Genomic DNA, 16,887 nt, shown 5'->3' with positions numbered 1-16,887 from the left:
TCATCACCATCTCAACCCACCCACCGCCATAACCCATAACCCAAACCCACCCACCCACCACCGATCTGCCCATTTGAACCCACCCATTACCCAACCCACCTATCAAACCACACCCATCAAACCATAGCCAAAAAACGTGGGAAAAAAAAAAAAACCAAAGCGGAATAGAGAAGACAGATGGTTGGCAGAGTCGAGTGATGGCCTTTGGTGATTGGCGTGCTGTGGAAGACGAATAGAGAAGACAGAGAGAGAGAGAGATATTTGTGATGAGGAGAGAGAAAGCAGAAATAAAATAACAATATATATTTTGCAATTGTTGTCCGTATCGTCCCATATTTAAGACGGTACTGTAACATGTTGCAAAAGTTTGGCACATTTAACACATTTGATAAAACTTTGTTTTTAGTGTTTGGTGTGCCAAATGCCAAATATTATAGCATTTAACATATTTAAGAGAGCTACTACGGATGCTCTTAGGCATTAGTTGCTATTTTATCGTATTGAATTTGGAGTAAAATCTTTATCTTTTGAAGGGAAACATTAAAAAAAAAATCATTCTAATATTACATAAATTATCACAATTTTTGACACAATTATCTTATGTGTCAAATTATAGTGAAATTTTTGTTATTTTTACATGGATTTACAATTTTTTTTTTTTTTTTCTATTGACAATGTACTAAGTTTATAATAGGAAAAAAAAAATCAAAAAAAGAAAAGAAAAGAAGGTTTGGTGTTCTGATTTAACAGATGTCTCATAATAACAAGTGAGGACCATGTACGTTGAAATGATGAACCCATACAATGAGGACACCAGTCGCAATGGATGGAAACTGTAGTACTGCACAAGATAGAAGATACTATTTACTATTACGTATCTCGTAGATCTGATCTGACCCACCCTTTTGGATGGATCTACTGGGTGAAAAGACCGTTGGGAGTTTGTGCCGCAGCCAAACAAAAATTAAAACCTAAAACACCTCACCTACCCCGCCACGCGCACCACATTTTTGCTTACCCTTGATGCCAACTTCCTAGCAAGAAAATATTTTACGGATTAAAGAAAGTCAATATTTTAGTTATATGCAACAAGGCTGAAGGAAGCATTAGTTTTGCCCTAACTTATAGCTACAAACCTAGAGTGAGTAAGAGAGTCACCAAATTTTTTTGTCAATATAATTCATAACTCTTTGTCTTTTTATGTTAGGGTGAACCTTGCCTAAATTTAGGTTAGGAATTTTTTTGTTAAGGAAGATTTGGTGCTTATATATATATAGTTACCAAACCCGTATCAAGCATTGAATTAGTTCAACCTAATTGGTGTTTTAATTTTAAATATCTGAATTAAAAAAAAAAAAAAAAAAGAGCAACCATTTTTGTTTTGTTTTTAATCGGAAAAAAATTAAAATAAAAAGCGAGAGAAAAGACCCCCAAGCATTTCAGACTTTCAGTAGCCTACCAAGCAGGACCAAGTTCCGTACTCATTTCATTTCACCTCTTCACTCTCTCTCTCTTGCTCTCTCTCTTCACAGGGCCAGTGCGATCATCCAAAACGATCGAGATGGCCTTAGCACACGTAGCCTCTTCAACCTCGCGCTCCAATCTCCTCCGCCCTATCTCCGCCTTCGTCTCCCCAAATCTCCGCCGCCAACTCTCGACCGACGACACCAGAACCCTCACGATCGAGACCTCCGTTCCCTTCACCTCCCACAAATGCGAATCGCCGTCGCGCTCCGTCGATACCACGCCGTCGGAGCTCCTCTCCTTCTTCCGCGACATGGCGACTATGCGCCGCATGGAGATCGCCGCCGACTCGCTCTACAAGGCCAAACTGATCCGCGGGTTTTGCCACCTATACGACGGCCAAGAGGCCGTCGCCGTCGGCATGGAATCCGCGATTACGAAGAAAGATAGCATCATCACCGCTTATCGCGATCACTGTACTTTTCTCGGCCGCGGTGGTACTTTGTTGGAGGTTTTCTCCGAGCTCATGGGCCGCATACACGGTTGCTCCAAAGGAAAAGGAGGATCTATGCATTTTTACAAGAAGGACTCGGGGTTTTACGGCGGACATGGAATCGTCGGAGCTCAGATTCCGTTAGGTTGTGGATTGGCTTTTGCACAGAAATACAAGAAGGATGGAACAGTTACGTTTGCTTTGTACGGTGACGGTGCTGCCAATCAGGGACAGTTGTTTGAGGCTTTGAATATCTCTGCGCTTTGGGATCTGCCTGCGATTTTGGTCTGCGAGAATAATCACTGTAAGGAGTTGTGGATTTTAGGTTAAAATTGAATTTGAGATTTTGACTTTATTGGTTTTGTGTGATTTGGATTTGTTTGGTTTTTGAAGATGGTATGGGAACTGCGGAGTGGAGAGCAGCGAAGAGTCCATCTTATTACAAGCGTGGAGACTATGTTCCTGGATTGAAGGTGACTTTTAACTCATGTTAATTTTTACTGGATTGTTAAATTTTGTAGATTCTGCTTAGTTTTTATAAAATAGATAGATGGAAATGGAATAATATAGGGAGAAGAGAGAAAAGTAGAAGGAAGAGAATTAAAGGTGGATCGGCTTGACGGTCTACCTCCATAGCAGTAAGCCCCAAGTGGCTATATCTTTGCTATATAGAACTTTGTTACAAATGGTATTGCTAAACCATGGTCTACTTGTTTATAGGAATATAATTTGATAGTTACAATGGAAGTGGGGGATTTGAACGCTAGATGTTTTTGTTGGAAACGCCAGGAGGTGCCAGATGAGCTACGAGCCTCTTGGTAGGAATATTCTGATATATATAATACTAACAAGTTTGTTGGTAGTTTTTATTTTGTGGGCTGTTTCTAGAAATGTATGTTGTGATATGGGTGTTTGAATTATGAGTATGAAGCTTAAAAGTTTATTAGTCAACTATTTTGTGGGCTGTTTTTAGAAATGAAAGTTATGATATGGCCATATGGGTGTTTGAACCTTAAAAGTCTATTAGTCAACCATTTTGTGGGCTGTTTCTAGAAATGAAATTTATGCTATAATGAGGGTGTTTGAATTATGAGTGTGAAGCTTAAAAGTTTATCAGTCAACTATTTTGTGGATGGCTATTGAATTATGATTGTGTAGCTTTAGAGTTTATGAGTCATTGGTTTGGTAATTGATAGATTAAAAAAAGTTATGTTTTTGAGTAATCTGTTAGAAGCCGAGCAAGTCTTTGTAATTCATTAATTCTTTTGATCAATATTGTACCATTGTTTTGGTACATCGCTACTCTACTGCTCTGCCTGGAGCCAAATTTATTGAATATTTAGGTAGGACATATTTAAGGATGCAAGTGTTATCATCCTTTTTTGTCCAAGTTTTTGAGGTCTGCCTATGAATGGGACTTGTGAATTGTCGTAAATTGTGAATGTCGGTGGGTTTCAGATATGGTTAAGCTGCTTTAACTTTGAAAGATGGACCGCCCACTAGTGCATGTTCAGCTTTAAGATACCGTATGCAACTTGGATAATGGAAGTCTTTTACGATTCTCATCTTGATAGTCATGCCAATAGGCTTAGCCTCAAATGGCACTTCCATTTGCCATAAGAATTGATGAAGTGTGAGGTTGTGAGTGCAAATTCTGCTCAATACATTGACCATTAAAAAAAAAAAAAAGGATTGTTGCCGCTGATTATATTAAAAAACCATTAAAATGCTGGTATGCTTCTATTATATAAAAAAGGTATTCCTCATGTAACTTGTATTATTATTCTTTAATCACTCCCTCCCCCTGGGTGGAGTTGCTTTTTCCTCCCCTCAAAAGTGTGGTGTTCGAGGAGCATTGCACCTGATTGGAGAGGTTACTTTCTCTCTCATGACATGTTGCAAACTTGTGGTCTGCAAAGTTTTCACTTTGAGTTGTACGCAACAGCTTATTTCAACTGGTATTTGGATATGTTATACCATTTCTAGAGGATTAACATTCGAAGAATTATATTGTTTGAGAGACTGCTGATCTAAAATTTATTAGTGCACCCTGTGGTGAGTGCAGGACTGCAGGGATTAAAGTTCCTGATAGACATCCATGTTTTTTGGTGAACTTTATGTAGTATGTTTACATATGCGAGTATATTTTATATATTTATTGTGAATATTTGGTCATTTTGGAGTGGATTCTTTGAGTACAACTAGAATTAGGGCCTTCTGGATAGATCATGTTATGTTCCATTAAAAAATAGTTATAAGGCAAGACTAATTGGAGATATGTGGGTATTTTGTCGACAACTTATCAGTTTTTTTTTTTTTTTTTTTTTAATAATATTGCTAATGTTTGTCATGTATTTTTTTATGTTTGTAAACAGGTAGATGGCATGGATGCCCTTGCTGTGAAACAGGCATGCAAATTTGCCAAGGAACATGCTTTAAAGAATGGGCCCATTGTGAGTAATTTATTCGGCTGTTTTGCAATTATGTTTTCCAAATTCCTTTTGGAAAAAATTATTGATGGGAATTTGATTGTTTTGTGTAGTTAGTACTCAAAAATGCTTTTGATTATCATTACCACCAACTGCATGATTTTTTTTCACTGTTACTGTATCTAGGGCCATTTTATATTTTTAGATCAGCTCCTATCCTTGACATCTAAATAGGTGAAATATGTAATTAGCAGAGCAATGCAAACCCTTTGGATGCTCTTTTGTACATATATGTATTATGTATATATGACAAAAAAACCAAGTTCAAGATTTTTTTTTTTTTTTTTTGATCCAACTTCTTGGATGTGTCACCACAAACCCTTATTTGCTATTCTACTTGATCCAAAACACACTTACACATATAGAGATTGATATTATTCATGCACATAGTGCGTCTTGAACCCATGGCCTAATCCTTCATAATCTCTTACAATGAGAGGAGGTTTAATTTTGGATTGGCTTTGTTTAATGAAAGTTTTTACACACACACACAAACATATATATATATACATATATATATATATATATATATATATGAGAGGAGGTTTAATTTGAGATAGAGTTCATTGGTCAAACAAATTTGAATATTTATTTGTGGGTAATACATTGGTTTGAGTTTAACAGGATACATGTTTATATTTATATAGTGATGTGGACACCGAGATGTTTTTCCTATTTAGGGATTATTTCTGATTTTCCATGTTGGGTCATCGCATTTGAATTTTGACTTAATTATGGGATGTAAATTTGCAGAGGATTTGGTGGGATGTATTTTTGCATGATTGACTTTCCTTTTTTATAAGCGCTATTAAAAACAGGGCCGTACGAAGTGTTTTGGGCTGTGCAGTTTGAATAGAAATTCTTATTAGAGATGTTTCTCTATGCTTGGTGGTGATTCCAAGCACTCTTACGTGGCAAAGCTTAGGGTTTTTAGGCAAATTCTAGGTGGTGAAGCCTAGGATTTATCCTATTTCTTCTTTCTTTTCCCTTTTTTCTATTTCTCGCCCTTTGTCCTGCATCATATAGTCTGGAAAAAGAAGAAGTATTTTCTTAGCTCTTACCTTATACCACAAGATATGGCGGTCTATGACTTAATGGATTCACTTTGTTCTTAATTGCATATTTTAATTTATGAACTGAGGAAACAAATACTGCTAGATAATCTCAATGACGGGTATCCCATGTAGGAGGGCTTCTAGTGGGTCCTCCAAATTTTTTTTTGTAGCTTGGATCTGGCTGCTAGAATAGGAGCTTAGTATCTAGAAATGTAATTGTTAGCGCCTAAGGCCGAGCGCTTCCCTCTTGAGGAAGGGGTAGCGTGGTATTTCCACGGGAGAGGTTTATCGTGGCGCACTATCATGATGATGATGATAGTGCGATAGGCGCACATTACCAAAACTATTTGGGGGGATGTCATGACTGCTCTGCTGCTCTAGTTTTTGCAGTCTGAGCAAAGGATTGTCCCTACATTTTTCTTAACTAAAAAAAAATCTAGAAACAGAATTTGCTTGAAGTTGTGTGCTTTATTGATTATCTCCAACTTGATCCTAATTAATGGTTTGGAGGGAGGTGAGGACAATTGTTTGTGCTAGGGATAATTTATTTCATGAATTAATTGGATAATTTGGACTTACCAAAAATAAAAACAATTGGATAATTTGAGCAAGAAGCAAATATGCAATTAAAAAAAAAAAAAAAAACCCTTGGTCCTTATGGCTATGGATCTTTGACAAATTAATCAGAGTCGGTCATTGTTTGTGCTAGGGATAATTTATTTCATGAATTAATTGGATAATTTGGACTTACCAAAAATAAAAACAATTGGATAATTTGAGCAAGAAGCAAATATGCAATTAAAAAAAAAAAAAAAAAAAACCCTTGGTCCTTATGGCTATGGATCTTTGACAAATTAATCAGAGTCGGTCTCATTTGTTTTTCTTTGCAATTCTATTCTTTATGAAATCATATTCTCTGTGACTTTTCAAATTAACTTATACCTTTTTAATATTTCTACCAATGTAGGGGTTCCTTTACCACTTTTGTTCCCTTGAATCAAATTACTTTTTCTCAATGGTACATTAATTGTACTCCTTTGCTCATGAACAAACTACTTTAAGGCTCCGTTTGGGAGTTCATAAGAGAAGGGAAGGGAATGGAAGGGAATGATTATAAGGGAATGGAATGTATTTAAGTAAGGGAAAAGAATAGAAAAGAATGGAATGGAATTAAGTAATCTTGATTGGATGTTTTAAAATAACGGAATGGAAAGAAATGAAAATGAATGGAATGTAAGTAATCTTGTTTGGGAGCAACATGGAAGGAATGGAATGGAATCATTTTATGATAATATTATTATTAGACCCCTATTTTAAAATAAAAAGTTGAATATACAGGGGTATTTTGGGAGTTTTAGTAAAAAAAATCATTAAATTTAATTCTATTCCCTCCCATTCCTCCAAATTTCGAGGGGAATGAAAATTTGATTTTAAGAGAATAGAGAGGAATGAGTGTTCCCTCCTATTCATTCCATTCCCTCCTACTTAAACTCCCAAATAAGGGAATGAGTTTTCCATTCCCTCCATTAAAACTCTCAAACAAGGAAAGGGAAGAATATTCTAAAATGATTCTTTTCATTCCTTTCCATTCCATTCCATTCCCTCCTCCCAAAAGAAGCCTAAGGAACTCTCTCTTTTCATTAATAGGAGCCGCTTTTATTTTTAAATGAATTTAAATTCATATTTCATCTCTTAACCTTGTATCTTTTTGATCAATCTTAACACTATCATTTCAACTACACTCGTGACTCATTCTATGAACATGTTGCTTGTTAATAGCCAACATTCAGTACCATAGAGTATAGTTAGGCTGATCTCATAGCAGTCTTATATAAAATTTTCCCTTTTAACTTAATAGGAATTCTACCATCATAAAATATCCTTGATTCTCCTACCCACCCAAGAACCAAAAGTTTTGCTGCCTCTAGTTTTAAGAGTTGCTCTTGCATATTTGGTTTACCATGGAAGGGAAAGCATAATTCTTTTGGAAACAAGTTAGGGGTGTTTGATCCAAGCAATAAACTGGATGTGCATTGGAGAAGAACTGCAACTTGTTGAGTAATTAAGAGTTGGAGTGAACACTTTTTAGTTGGGCTGGATGCATCTTGAAAAAATTTAAGGTCTTGATCTGGGCTTCATTTTAGATCCTTCTACCAATAAGAATAGATATGGTTACATTTGTCATATATCAAATTACTATATTCTGCTTCTTGTATGAAGTTCTATAATTGTCCCAACTTTAATATAACTCTACTTACACTTTGTGATATAATGATGTATGCATTTGATGAAATAATGGTTCATAAAATAAACGTGGCCTAGAAGTAAAAGTTGCTGGTATTGTTTCCATTTTGCAATATTTAGATCCTTCTATGGACTTATTAATTGATCTGCGCTTGATGCTGGTGTTCAGATTCTTGAAATGGACACTTACAGGTACCATGGTCATTCCATGTCTGATCCTGGAAGCACCTACCGTACTCGTGATGAGATTTCTGGTGTGAGACAGGTTGATTTATAACTGATACTCCTTTTCCCAATGGGATACATCTGTTAATTTCATTTAGAAGGATTAGTCTAAACTTCTTTTTGCCACTGTGATTCTAGGAGCGTGATCCAATTGAAAGAATAAGAAAGCTGATCTTATCTCATGATCTAGCTACTGAAAAGGAGCTAAAGGTAATTAATGACACATGAATTCCTAAGTAAATTTGCATGATTGGGATTTAATATTTTGAAATTTGGTCTGGTGTGAAAATTTCTATGATAGGGATTTAGATACAATTATTGAATTCTAGCTCCCCTCTTCTTCATCATATAAGGATGTTGGGGACTGATCTTGACTAGTGTTGTCTTAAGTAGGCTTTCACATTCAAAATGAGTTCAGAAATTTGAATATAAAATGATGGAACAGAACTGAACAGCATTTTCATTTTCGCCCCCTCTGCAGGATACTGAGAAGGAAGTGAGAAAACTAGTTGATGATGCCATTGCTCAAGCCAAGGTAGGAAGCACTATTGCAGACTTGCAGTTTTAGTTTTGAAACTATTTTGCTGTTCTTGTTCCTATTTATGGCTTGCATATTTGCAACTTATGAAACATCTTCGAATGGTTCAAATTCCTGATGGTGTATTTTTTATTATTCTTCCAATGCTTCCAGGAAAGTCCAATGCCTGAGCCTCATGAACTCTTTACTAATGTGTATGCAAAAGGTTATGGAGTTGAGGTACAGTTTTTTTCTTCATTTATGTATACTTCATTCTCCATTGTCTTTTATTGGTTTATTCCATTTTAAAACCCAGAATATTTCAAGGAGTTCTAGCTCTAAAGGCACCTTCCCTTTTAAGACCAATGTGGAGGGTGAGGCTGTGGGTTCAAACTTCAAAAACCCATTTAGTGCCGTATAATTACCAGTAAATATAAATAACTAAAGAAAATCCTGCATATTGAAAACACCCACTAAATGCAATGAAGTATCACTTGATAAGGATATAAACCTTTTGATCATATGAGTGATTTGTCATCACCTTAACTGCTTATTTGGAATGGAGGAGAATTTTCTTGCTTTACAACTTTTTCTGCTGGGTCATTTAACTAATGGATGAAGCTATACAGTGATCAGTCTCTCTACTTGGTGTGATGTTGATTTAAAGGAATTTCGGTTGCAGGCATTTGGAGCAGATAGGAAAGAAGTCAGAGCTGTGCTTCCATAATTTAACATCCATGTGGGAAATTGCGGAAATTGCAAAAGCCCCTTCAACACTCCCTTCCTCTCCCAAGAAAAATCAAACCTGCTAAATTAGGAAAAGAATAAAAGGTTTGAATTTCACTTGGTGTTTTGTATAGGAAAATATTCTTCTGTAGCTCTGCGGCGGGAGTCGTTGTTACATTCTGCCTTATATTTTGGAGAGGCTACATTCTGATATTTTTGTGATTGGTATGAATATTGTTGCGGTACTGAAAAGCTAAATATAAGCATTGAAGGATAAGGAGTTTTCCTGTTCAACTAGTTTCTTTTTTCTTCTGTTTTTTGGATACTACACTTGTTTCTTTTAATTGTTGGCATCGTTCGGTTCTATTTTTATTAGTTTTGTGGGGGTGGTTTCAAGTTGTGGGATTGTCTTCTTGCTGCTACCTAAATTTCAAGTGGACAAGCTGTATTCTCATTTTTAAATAAATAAAACTATTGGCATTTGTCATCTATTTTCTTTGGGGGTCATGTATTGTCTTCTTATGCTACGTGTTTGTGGTGTTTACAAGTGGTGTTATAGAATGGAAGCTTGAACGCATTGTGGATTTTATATATGAAAATTGTGTTTCGTTGTGCACATCGCCAAGGACATCCTATTTCCCTATGAGTTTCAGTTTGATAAGAAACTGGGATGGACTGATGGAGTTTGGTTGTGTTTGAAAATAACTTTTAGAAATTGTTTTCATATCATACCAAATAAAACTTAAATTAGTATGTTTTATTGGTCCCATAAAAAAAATGGAGTATGTTTTAATGGTTTAGTTTTTCCTAAATTAGATACAAAAAATATTTTCAAACACATTATTTTGATGTTATCTCAAATAGAAGTGTTACGTTTATAATATTTTTACAACAAATTATAGGTGGTCGGTTGTTATTGGTTCAAATTTGAACCTATCATTGAGATTACTTTTTTGCCCTCAACAAGAACAACCAATAATACTCTATCACTTAAGATTTGTTGTGAAAAATGTTATGGACATAACATTTCTCTTTCTCAAAATAGGTTTATTTCTAGAGGAGTGCTAAGTACATTATATGTTTAATTTGAATCGACCACTGAAATTACTTTCTTACCCACAATAACAGCTCATAACAATCTACCACTTAAAATTTGATGTAAATGTGTTGTAAAAGAATAAGTCTTGTGTTACATAAAGTGGCACAACAAATGTCACAACTCGCCCATGTAGCGAGTTGTGGTTGGTGGCGAGGTGTCCCCACATGAACCAACCACCACTCCTCCACTAATCATAACTCGCCACATGAGCGAGTTGAAAACACCCCTCCACCAACCACAATTTGTCACATGGGCGAGTTGTGGCATTTGTTGTGCCACTTTATGTGGCACAAGACTTAATTCGTTGTTAAAATAGTGTGGACCTAGCATTTTTCTTTTTTTCTTTTTTGAATAATTCCTTGAAATCAGTTTTTGAAAACAAGTTTGGTAAGGTATTTTTATAGCATTTTCTATTTCTGTGAATTGTACCTTTTAGAGGAACTAGGCCCTGGATTCTCTTCTTGGTACTCTTCTAGCTGGTTCATCATCATCCTCTCATTCTCTTCTTTATGATATAAAAAACCTATTAGTATTCTATTGTGAATAATTATTAAGTTATTTTTTTTATGGAACCCAACATGCTGTTGCGATAATTTTTTTAATCTTATCACTAACCCATGCGACCTGCAGTTCCAATGCTTTCTTTCTGTCTCCAGCAGCTTACCCGAAAATTTCCATTTATATTCAGTGCCAAGAGGCTACAATGTAGTAATAGGTAATGTGAGAATCTCTGGCACATGCTTTATCGTTGTTAGGTTGCTTATCAAGCGTATGTGTCCTTTTCTTTCCAGCCAAACAACTGAGTTAACCCAATCTTTTTGTCTTCACATGCACTTGAAACTCATAACCTTTATTTGTTGTACCCAGCACATAAGAGTAGAACCCTTTCTTTTAAGAGCAATGAGGGATAAATACATAAAGGGACTAAGTTAATTAATTATTATTTGTTGTTAGGTCAATCAGTTATGTTTCTAAACTGTAAGGACTAAGTTGGCTTTAAAAACTAAATTGATCAGTTTTGAAAAATCTAGAACTATATATTATTAGAATTTACGCAAAATTTTACAATATTTATTATAATTTACTGAAATGACAATCAGTGATTGAAATAATATTACTATCACAAAAAATTATCTCCAATACCAAACAACAATTTTTTTACGTATTAATCCAAATATGTTACGTTGTCAACCGCTAGAACACAAATTATGAAAAAATTTGTACCTCTAAATTTATTTTTCTTTTTGAACTTAATATTGTAATGCAATTTGGTAAAAGCAACGTAATACTGATGTCAAAGAAGTGTCAAAGAACTTCGTTCACCGAATAGTTTTAGGAATCAATAGTAGGGCATTTCATTCCTAATTCTTTTTTTTTAGTAAAAATGAACGAGCATGCGCCTTTACGGTCTCTTTTCGGTGCGTTGTATAAAAGCTTAGCGGTGTCAAAGATCACATGTAACTTGTCGAAAAACAAAACAAAACAAAAATAACAACAGGAAGCACGCTTGTTTCACGGGCGAATTGAAGTCCTCAAATTGAGGCAATAGCCAGAGAGAAAGTATGTAGATACACATTTTGCCACAATTTGATGAAGAGTAATTCTAGAGCTATACTCCATTTTACATATTTATTTTATAATTATCTTATATAAATATATAATAGAAAGGACTCAAATTAATTCTCATTATATTATAAGGAAAATGAAAGATAAAAAGAAGTAATACATCCACAAATTTTCATAACAAATCATGGCAGATTGTTACAGCTTTTACTTTAAACTCATTATTGAAATTATTTTTTTATCCACTATTCACTTGTAACAGCAAGTAGTAACTTGTTGTTTAAAATTTGTTACGAAAATATTGTAGATATAACACTTTTAATGTTTGAACTAATGCTTGTTAAGTTTAAAATTTTTCAAAATTGACCAAGTTTGATACCTGATAACCACCATAAGAGAAAAATGAGCAACAACTAGAGAAAAATGAGCAGCGTTTTAGAGACTTAATTGGTCAATTTAGAAAAATTCTTGACCCTTATTAGCATGAGTCTAAATCTACTTTTCAAAACTGACCAATTTAATCCCTAATAACAATAAGAGAAAAATAAGCAATCGTTCTACAAATTAAACTAGTTAATTTTTTTTTTTTAAATCTTGAACCGGACTATATTAGCTCAACTCTCATACTTGTGACTGTAATTGCAGTGTTACGAAAGTTCTGAGAAAGTGCATTGTGCATTTTGTGCTAGAAGAACATGAGAGACAAATAGACTTATATTTGATCTTTGTTTTCTAGGTCTACGGTCTACTCTCTCTAGTCTAGTCTAGTCTACGATGTTTCCTGTAGGACTCAAAATAAGTGGGTAGGCCCCACATTCCAACCCCATAGACCATGTGTTATAGACAGCAATGTGGGCCTTACATCACTCCGTACTTGTTTTTAACACACAGCTTGGAGTTATTCAAAAAAAAAAAAGAGTCACATGTGGACAAGAGGCACCGTCCGACTCAAGCTTGCACCATACATGCATGACATGGGTTCTGGTGCTTTGTTTACTGCGTTTTGCATAAGTGTCAGAGTATCCTATGCAATTTTTTCATTTCATTGCAGAAATATTAATGCAGCAGCCAAAGCCAATGCCCAATATATACACAACACTGACACACTAACTTTGCCGACGTCTCACCTTCCAATAAGCCCTACGAATCTCTGACACACAACACAACATCCTAATCTTATTTATTTATGGCATTTGCAGACCTTATTCTATATATGTCTTGAAAATTTACACTCAAATGCAAAATTACCTGCACTTTTAACCCACACGTGCAGTACTTTATGGATTTGTTCACCCTAAACTGCATCACATTTTTTAGTAAGACAGGAAACACACAAACTTTGACACTTTTTCTATTACCTCAAAAAAAAAAAAAAAAAAACACTTTTTTAATATCAATTTTGTTTTTTATTATGAGAAATACTGGAGACACACATTTTTATATAATTTTGTGTCATAATTTATTATATGGCGAGTTGTGATTGGTTAAAGTGTGTCCCCACATGACCCACTAACACACTCTAACCAACCATAACTTGTCATGTGGTGAGTTATGATATAAAGTTGTGCAAAAATGTGTGTCTCTAACATTTCTATTTTATTATATATAAATCATAATATGTAATTTTTTAAAAAATTGTAAATTTCATTCACATATGCTAAGATTTGAACTAATGCGAATTAGGTAAGACTTTTCAAAACTGACCAATTTAGTCTCTAAAATCAACTTAGTCCTTAAGATAATTGAGAAAAATGACTAACTAATTTAACAGTTTTTAGGAACTAAGTTTTAGGGGCCAAATTAGTAATTTTCGAATTATCTTGAACTTGACTCAAACCTTAATTAAAGGAATTTACCCTAAAAAAATCATAAATATGTCATTTAAACAGCTAAAAAAAATTAGTATAAATTTTTGTCTTACTAATTTTTTTTATTTTTAATTATAGTTATTTGAATCATGAATATATCTATTAAAAACACTAAAAAAAAAAAAATACTAACACTTTACATAAAACCATGGGCGATACTTAGCGACAAATTGGATTTGATACATCAACCACAAATTGATAAATAAGCTTGTTGTAAATTTGAATGCTGGTTTGGATGTGTCTCTAGGGTTTTTTTTCAAGACCAATCCTAACTATCAAATTATATGTTATCATGGATTCTTGAAACTAAAACAGACATTCTGATCGGTTTCATTTTATATTTGCACTGGGGTGCAGTGAATCTGAACACTGTATAATATACATATATTTTTTGAGCATATTTCAGAGGTGATGAATCGGGTTTCAGCTTGTTGGAACTTTGAAAGACTTTCGGTTATAAAATAGATTAATAGCTTGCCAAACGAGGCCCTAGAAGAAATAAACTTTTTTCGCTTTTTCATTGTTAATTTATTGCAAGTTGCTTGGTGCTCGGTCTCGGAATCTTCCACCCTATTCCAATTTATTACTTTAAATTATTTTCACCTGACTCCACTAGTATATTTTGTTCCACTTTCACAAGACCTGTTCAGAAAAGAACAAAAGTTTATTGCCATTGGCCTCTGCTGGTTCTTATTTTTAATAAACCCCTCTCAGGGTGCAAAGCATCTCTATCATCTTTTGTTTATGTTTCATTCTTAAGCTGAGTAAAATATTCAATAACAATTTTGAACATTTTAAGGGTAAATTCCGTCAATATTTGTTGCGATTTGAACTAATATCAACTATATTTACGAATTTTCAAAACTAACTAATTTGGACCCTAAAACCAACTTAGTCTTTAAGATAATTGAAAAAAAAAAAAAAAAAAAAGCAACTAGCCTAATAGTTTTTAGGGATTAAGTTGGTTTAGGGACCAAATTGGTTAATTTTGAAAAGTTTTGAATTTGTTTGGCATTAACCTAAATTTCAGGACCCATTTTTTTATTATAAGTTTTTGGCTCACATATTCAAATGATTATTCGATCTGAAAGTTTTGTTAATAGGTGCCCTTAGGACATTTGTTAATGAATCATTTAAAGGAAATTTTGATATCACTTTTATGAGAAATATAAAAAATTGTCAAAAAATTAATTTTTTTTCTCATAAAAAATTTCTAGAAATAAATCTTAAAACAATGTCCTTACGACATCGGCTAACTTTTTTTTTTTCTTAAAACAAAACACACACATTTTCACTAGTTTTAGAACTAATGAATTTAACTATCATTCCCAATTTATGAGAAGTAAATATGTTATCAACCCAAACATTAGCATAAGAATTATGGATTGTATAAATGGTTCATAATGAATTGGTAACAACCGTGTATTTCATTCGTTATCATATTGGTAGACCTCCAAAAGATTCTGGAGCTACTAGCACAATAACTGAAAGAATTGATGACTTGATGAGGCAAGAATAGTGGGTTGTTAGTTCAAATGAGTGGTGGACTGTGATTATGAAATTGAAAATAGCATAATAAAGTTATAGTTTTTGCTTGGAAGTTACTGCATGAGACACCCCTTATCAGGGTTCAATCGATTAGAAGGGAAATTGGGTTTGAACCTACTTTTATACAGTTATAATGACTCAGAAGAATCATCCCTTAAACATGTATATTAAAGAGAAACTTTGACCCATAAAAATATATATTAAAGAGAAATTGAAGAATTGTATTTTTAAAACAAATAATTATAGAAAAAATAAAATAAAGAGGAATAGCATTACAAATTGAAAACGATTCCTATACTGTCTAACAAGTACCATTACAACCTGATTTATTTCAAATACACCAACACACTTAAGGGAAAACTAAGAAAGAAAAGCCAACCCCAATGTGAAAACACAAATACTTTGTGGCCAAGAGGAGGAGACCACCCGATACTGAAAATCTATGCTTAAAATTCAATATTTTGGTGTTGAAAGAAGCTCATATATGTGTTGGTCTCAATATAATCTATTAAAAAATTTAATTAAGTATTAAGAATTTACCATTTTATGTAAATATGACGGGATTTCCTAGTCCATTGCTCAAATTTATCCTTTATGAATGTGGTAGAACAAATAGTAAAAAATTAAAATGATCAAGAGATTTTAATATTCTTCACAACTAGCTGAATGATTTGAAGTAAACGTAATGAAGATTGTCACAGTACGCCACGACTTGATCCTACTATCCTAGCAAAGTATGCTATTGCTCATGCTCATACACACACACTTATAATTATTTTTGCACCCTTGATCGCAGATCAACCCATCCCAAAATCAAACAATAACACAAATCACCTTCACCTTCTCTCTTTGATATCAATTTCATGAGTCTCGTCTCTCTTCTTTATCTATCTATCTCGTAATCTTCAACTCTAGGAATAAAGAAATAAATAGTGAATATTTGTGAGTCTCTCTTTATTATAAATTTATATTATGTGTGTGTGTGTGTTTGTCTGATACTGATTATGTGCATTATTTTTTATTTTTTGTTATAATGTTATTTGTGTGAATGTGTGCGTATATAGTATGAATATTATATAATTTAATAATTAGAAAATACAAAGGATTTGTTACATGTGCATGTGTTATATTATGTTATAATAACTTTTTGTTACAAAGTTAGTGATTCATGATTAAAAAAAATAATAATAAAGTAAAGTAAAGTAAAATAAAGTTAGTGATATTTCAAGCATTTGACTAGTTAAGTAGACATTTAAGGCAAGTTTAGTAGACTTTTAGGGCAAGTTTAGTAGACTGTAATGATAATTATGTACAAATAGGAATATGTATTACAAGGAATAAAAGATGTTGTAATACAATACTTATTACTATTTATTTGTTTTATGACAACATAATAATAGTACCTTGAAGACAATAGAATGAAAACATTTTAAATCAAACATAAGATATATTTTAGGAAATATTTTACTCATATAATTATATTTCCTAAAAAATAATATTTTTTAAATTTGAAAGAAAGATTAGTTATTTTTTTATGATTTTTTATTTTCATAATTATTATGTGTATATGAAAAGTTTGTTTATTTGAAAATATAT

At 33.5% G+C, this 16,887-nt stretch overlaps 1 protein-coding gene across 1 annotated transcript; it reads left to right on the top strand.

Moving 5' to 3' along the window:
- Positions 1-1,409: 1,409 nt before the first annotated feature.
- Positions 1,410-9,704, top strand: LOC115978658 (pyruvate dehydrogenase E1 component subunit alpha, mitochondrial). Its single transcript, XM_031100493.1, has 8 exons — positions 1,410-2,261; positions 2,351-2,430; positions 4,333-4,410; positions 7,915-8,010; positions 8,109-8,180; positions 8,452-8,505; positions 8,662-8,727; positions 9,170-9,704. The coding sequence occupies exons 1-8, from the start codon at positions 1,562-1,564 to the stop codon at positions 9,212-9,214; spliced, it is 1,191 nt and encodes a 396-aa protein (XP_030956353.1). The 5' UTR covers positions 1,410-1,561; the 3' UTR covers positions 9,215-9,704.
- The last annotated feature ends 7,183 nt before the right edge of the window (positions 9,705-16,887 follow it).

The sequence above is a fragment of the Quercus lobata genome, chromosome 3 (assembly GCF_001633185.2).
Source record: "Quercus lobata isolate SW786 chromosome 3, ValleyOak3.0 Primary Assembly, whole genome shotgun sequence".
NCBI lineage: Eukaryota > Viridiplantae > Streptophyta > Magnoliopsida > Fagales > Fagaceae > Quercus > Quercus lobata.
This window is presented reverse-complemented; position numbering and strand designations above follow the sequence as displayed.

Excerpts from the sequence above, each read along its gene's own strand:
- LOC115978658 (XM_031100493.1), top strand. The coding sequence starts at position 1,562 with ATGGCCTTAGCACACGTAGCCTCTTCAACCTCGCGCTCCAATCTCCTC. Across the intron at positions 2,262-2,350 it reads GGTCTGCGAGAATAATCACT|ATGGTATGGGAACTGCGGAG; the intron begins GTAAGGAGTTGT and ends TGGTTTTTGAAG. Across the intron at positions 8,506-8,661 it reads ATGCCATTGCTCAAGCCAAG|GAAAGTCCAATGCCTGAGCC; the intron begins GTAGGAAGCACT and ends CAATGCTTCCAG.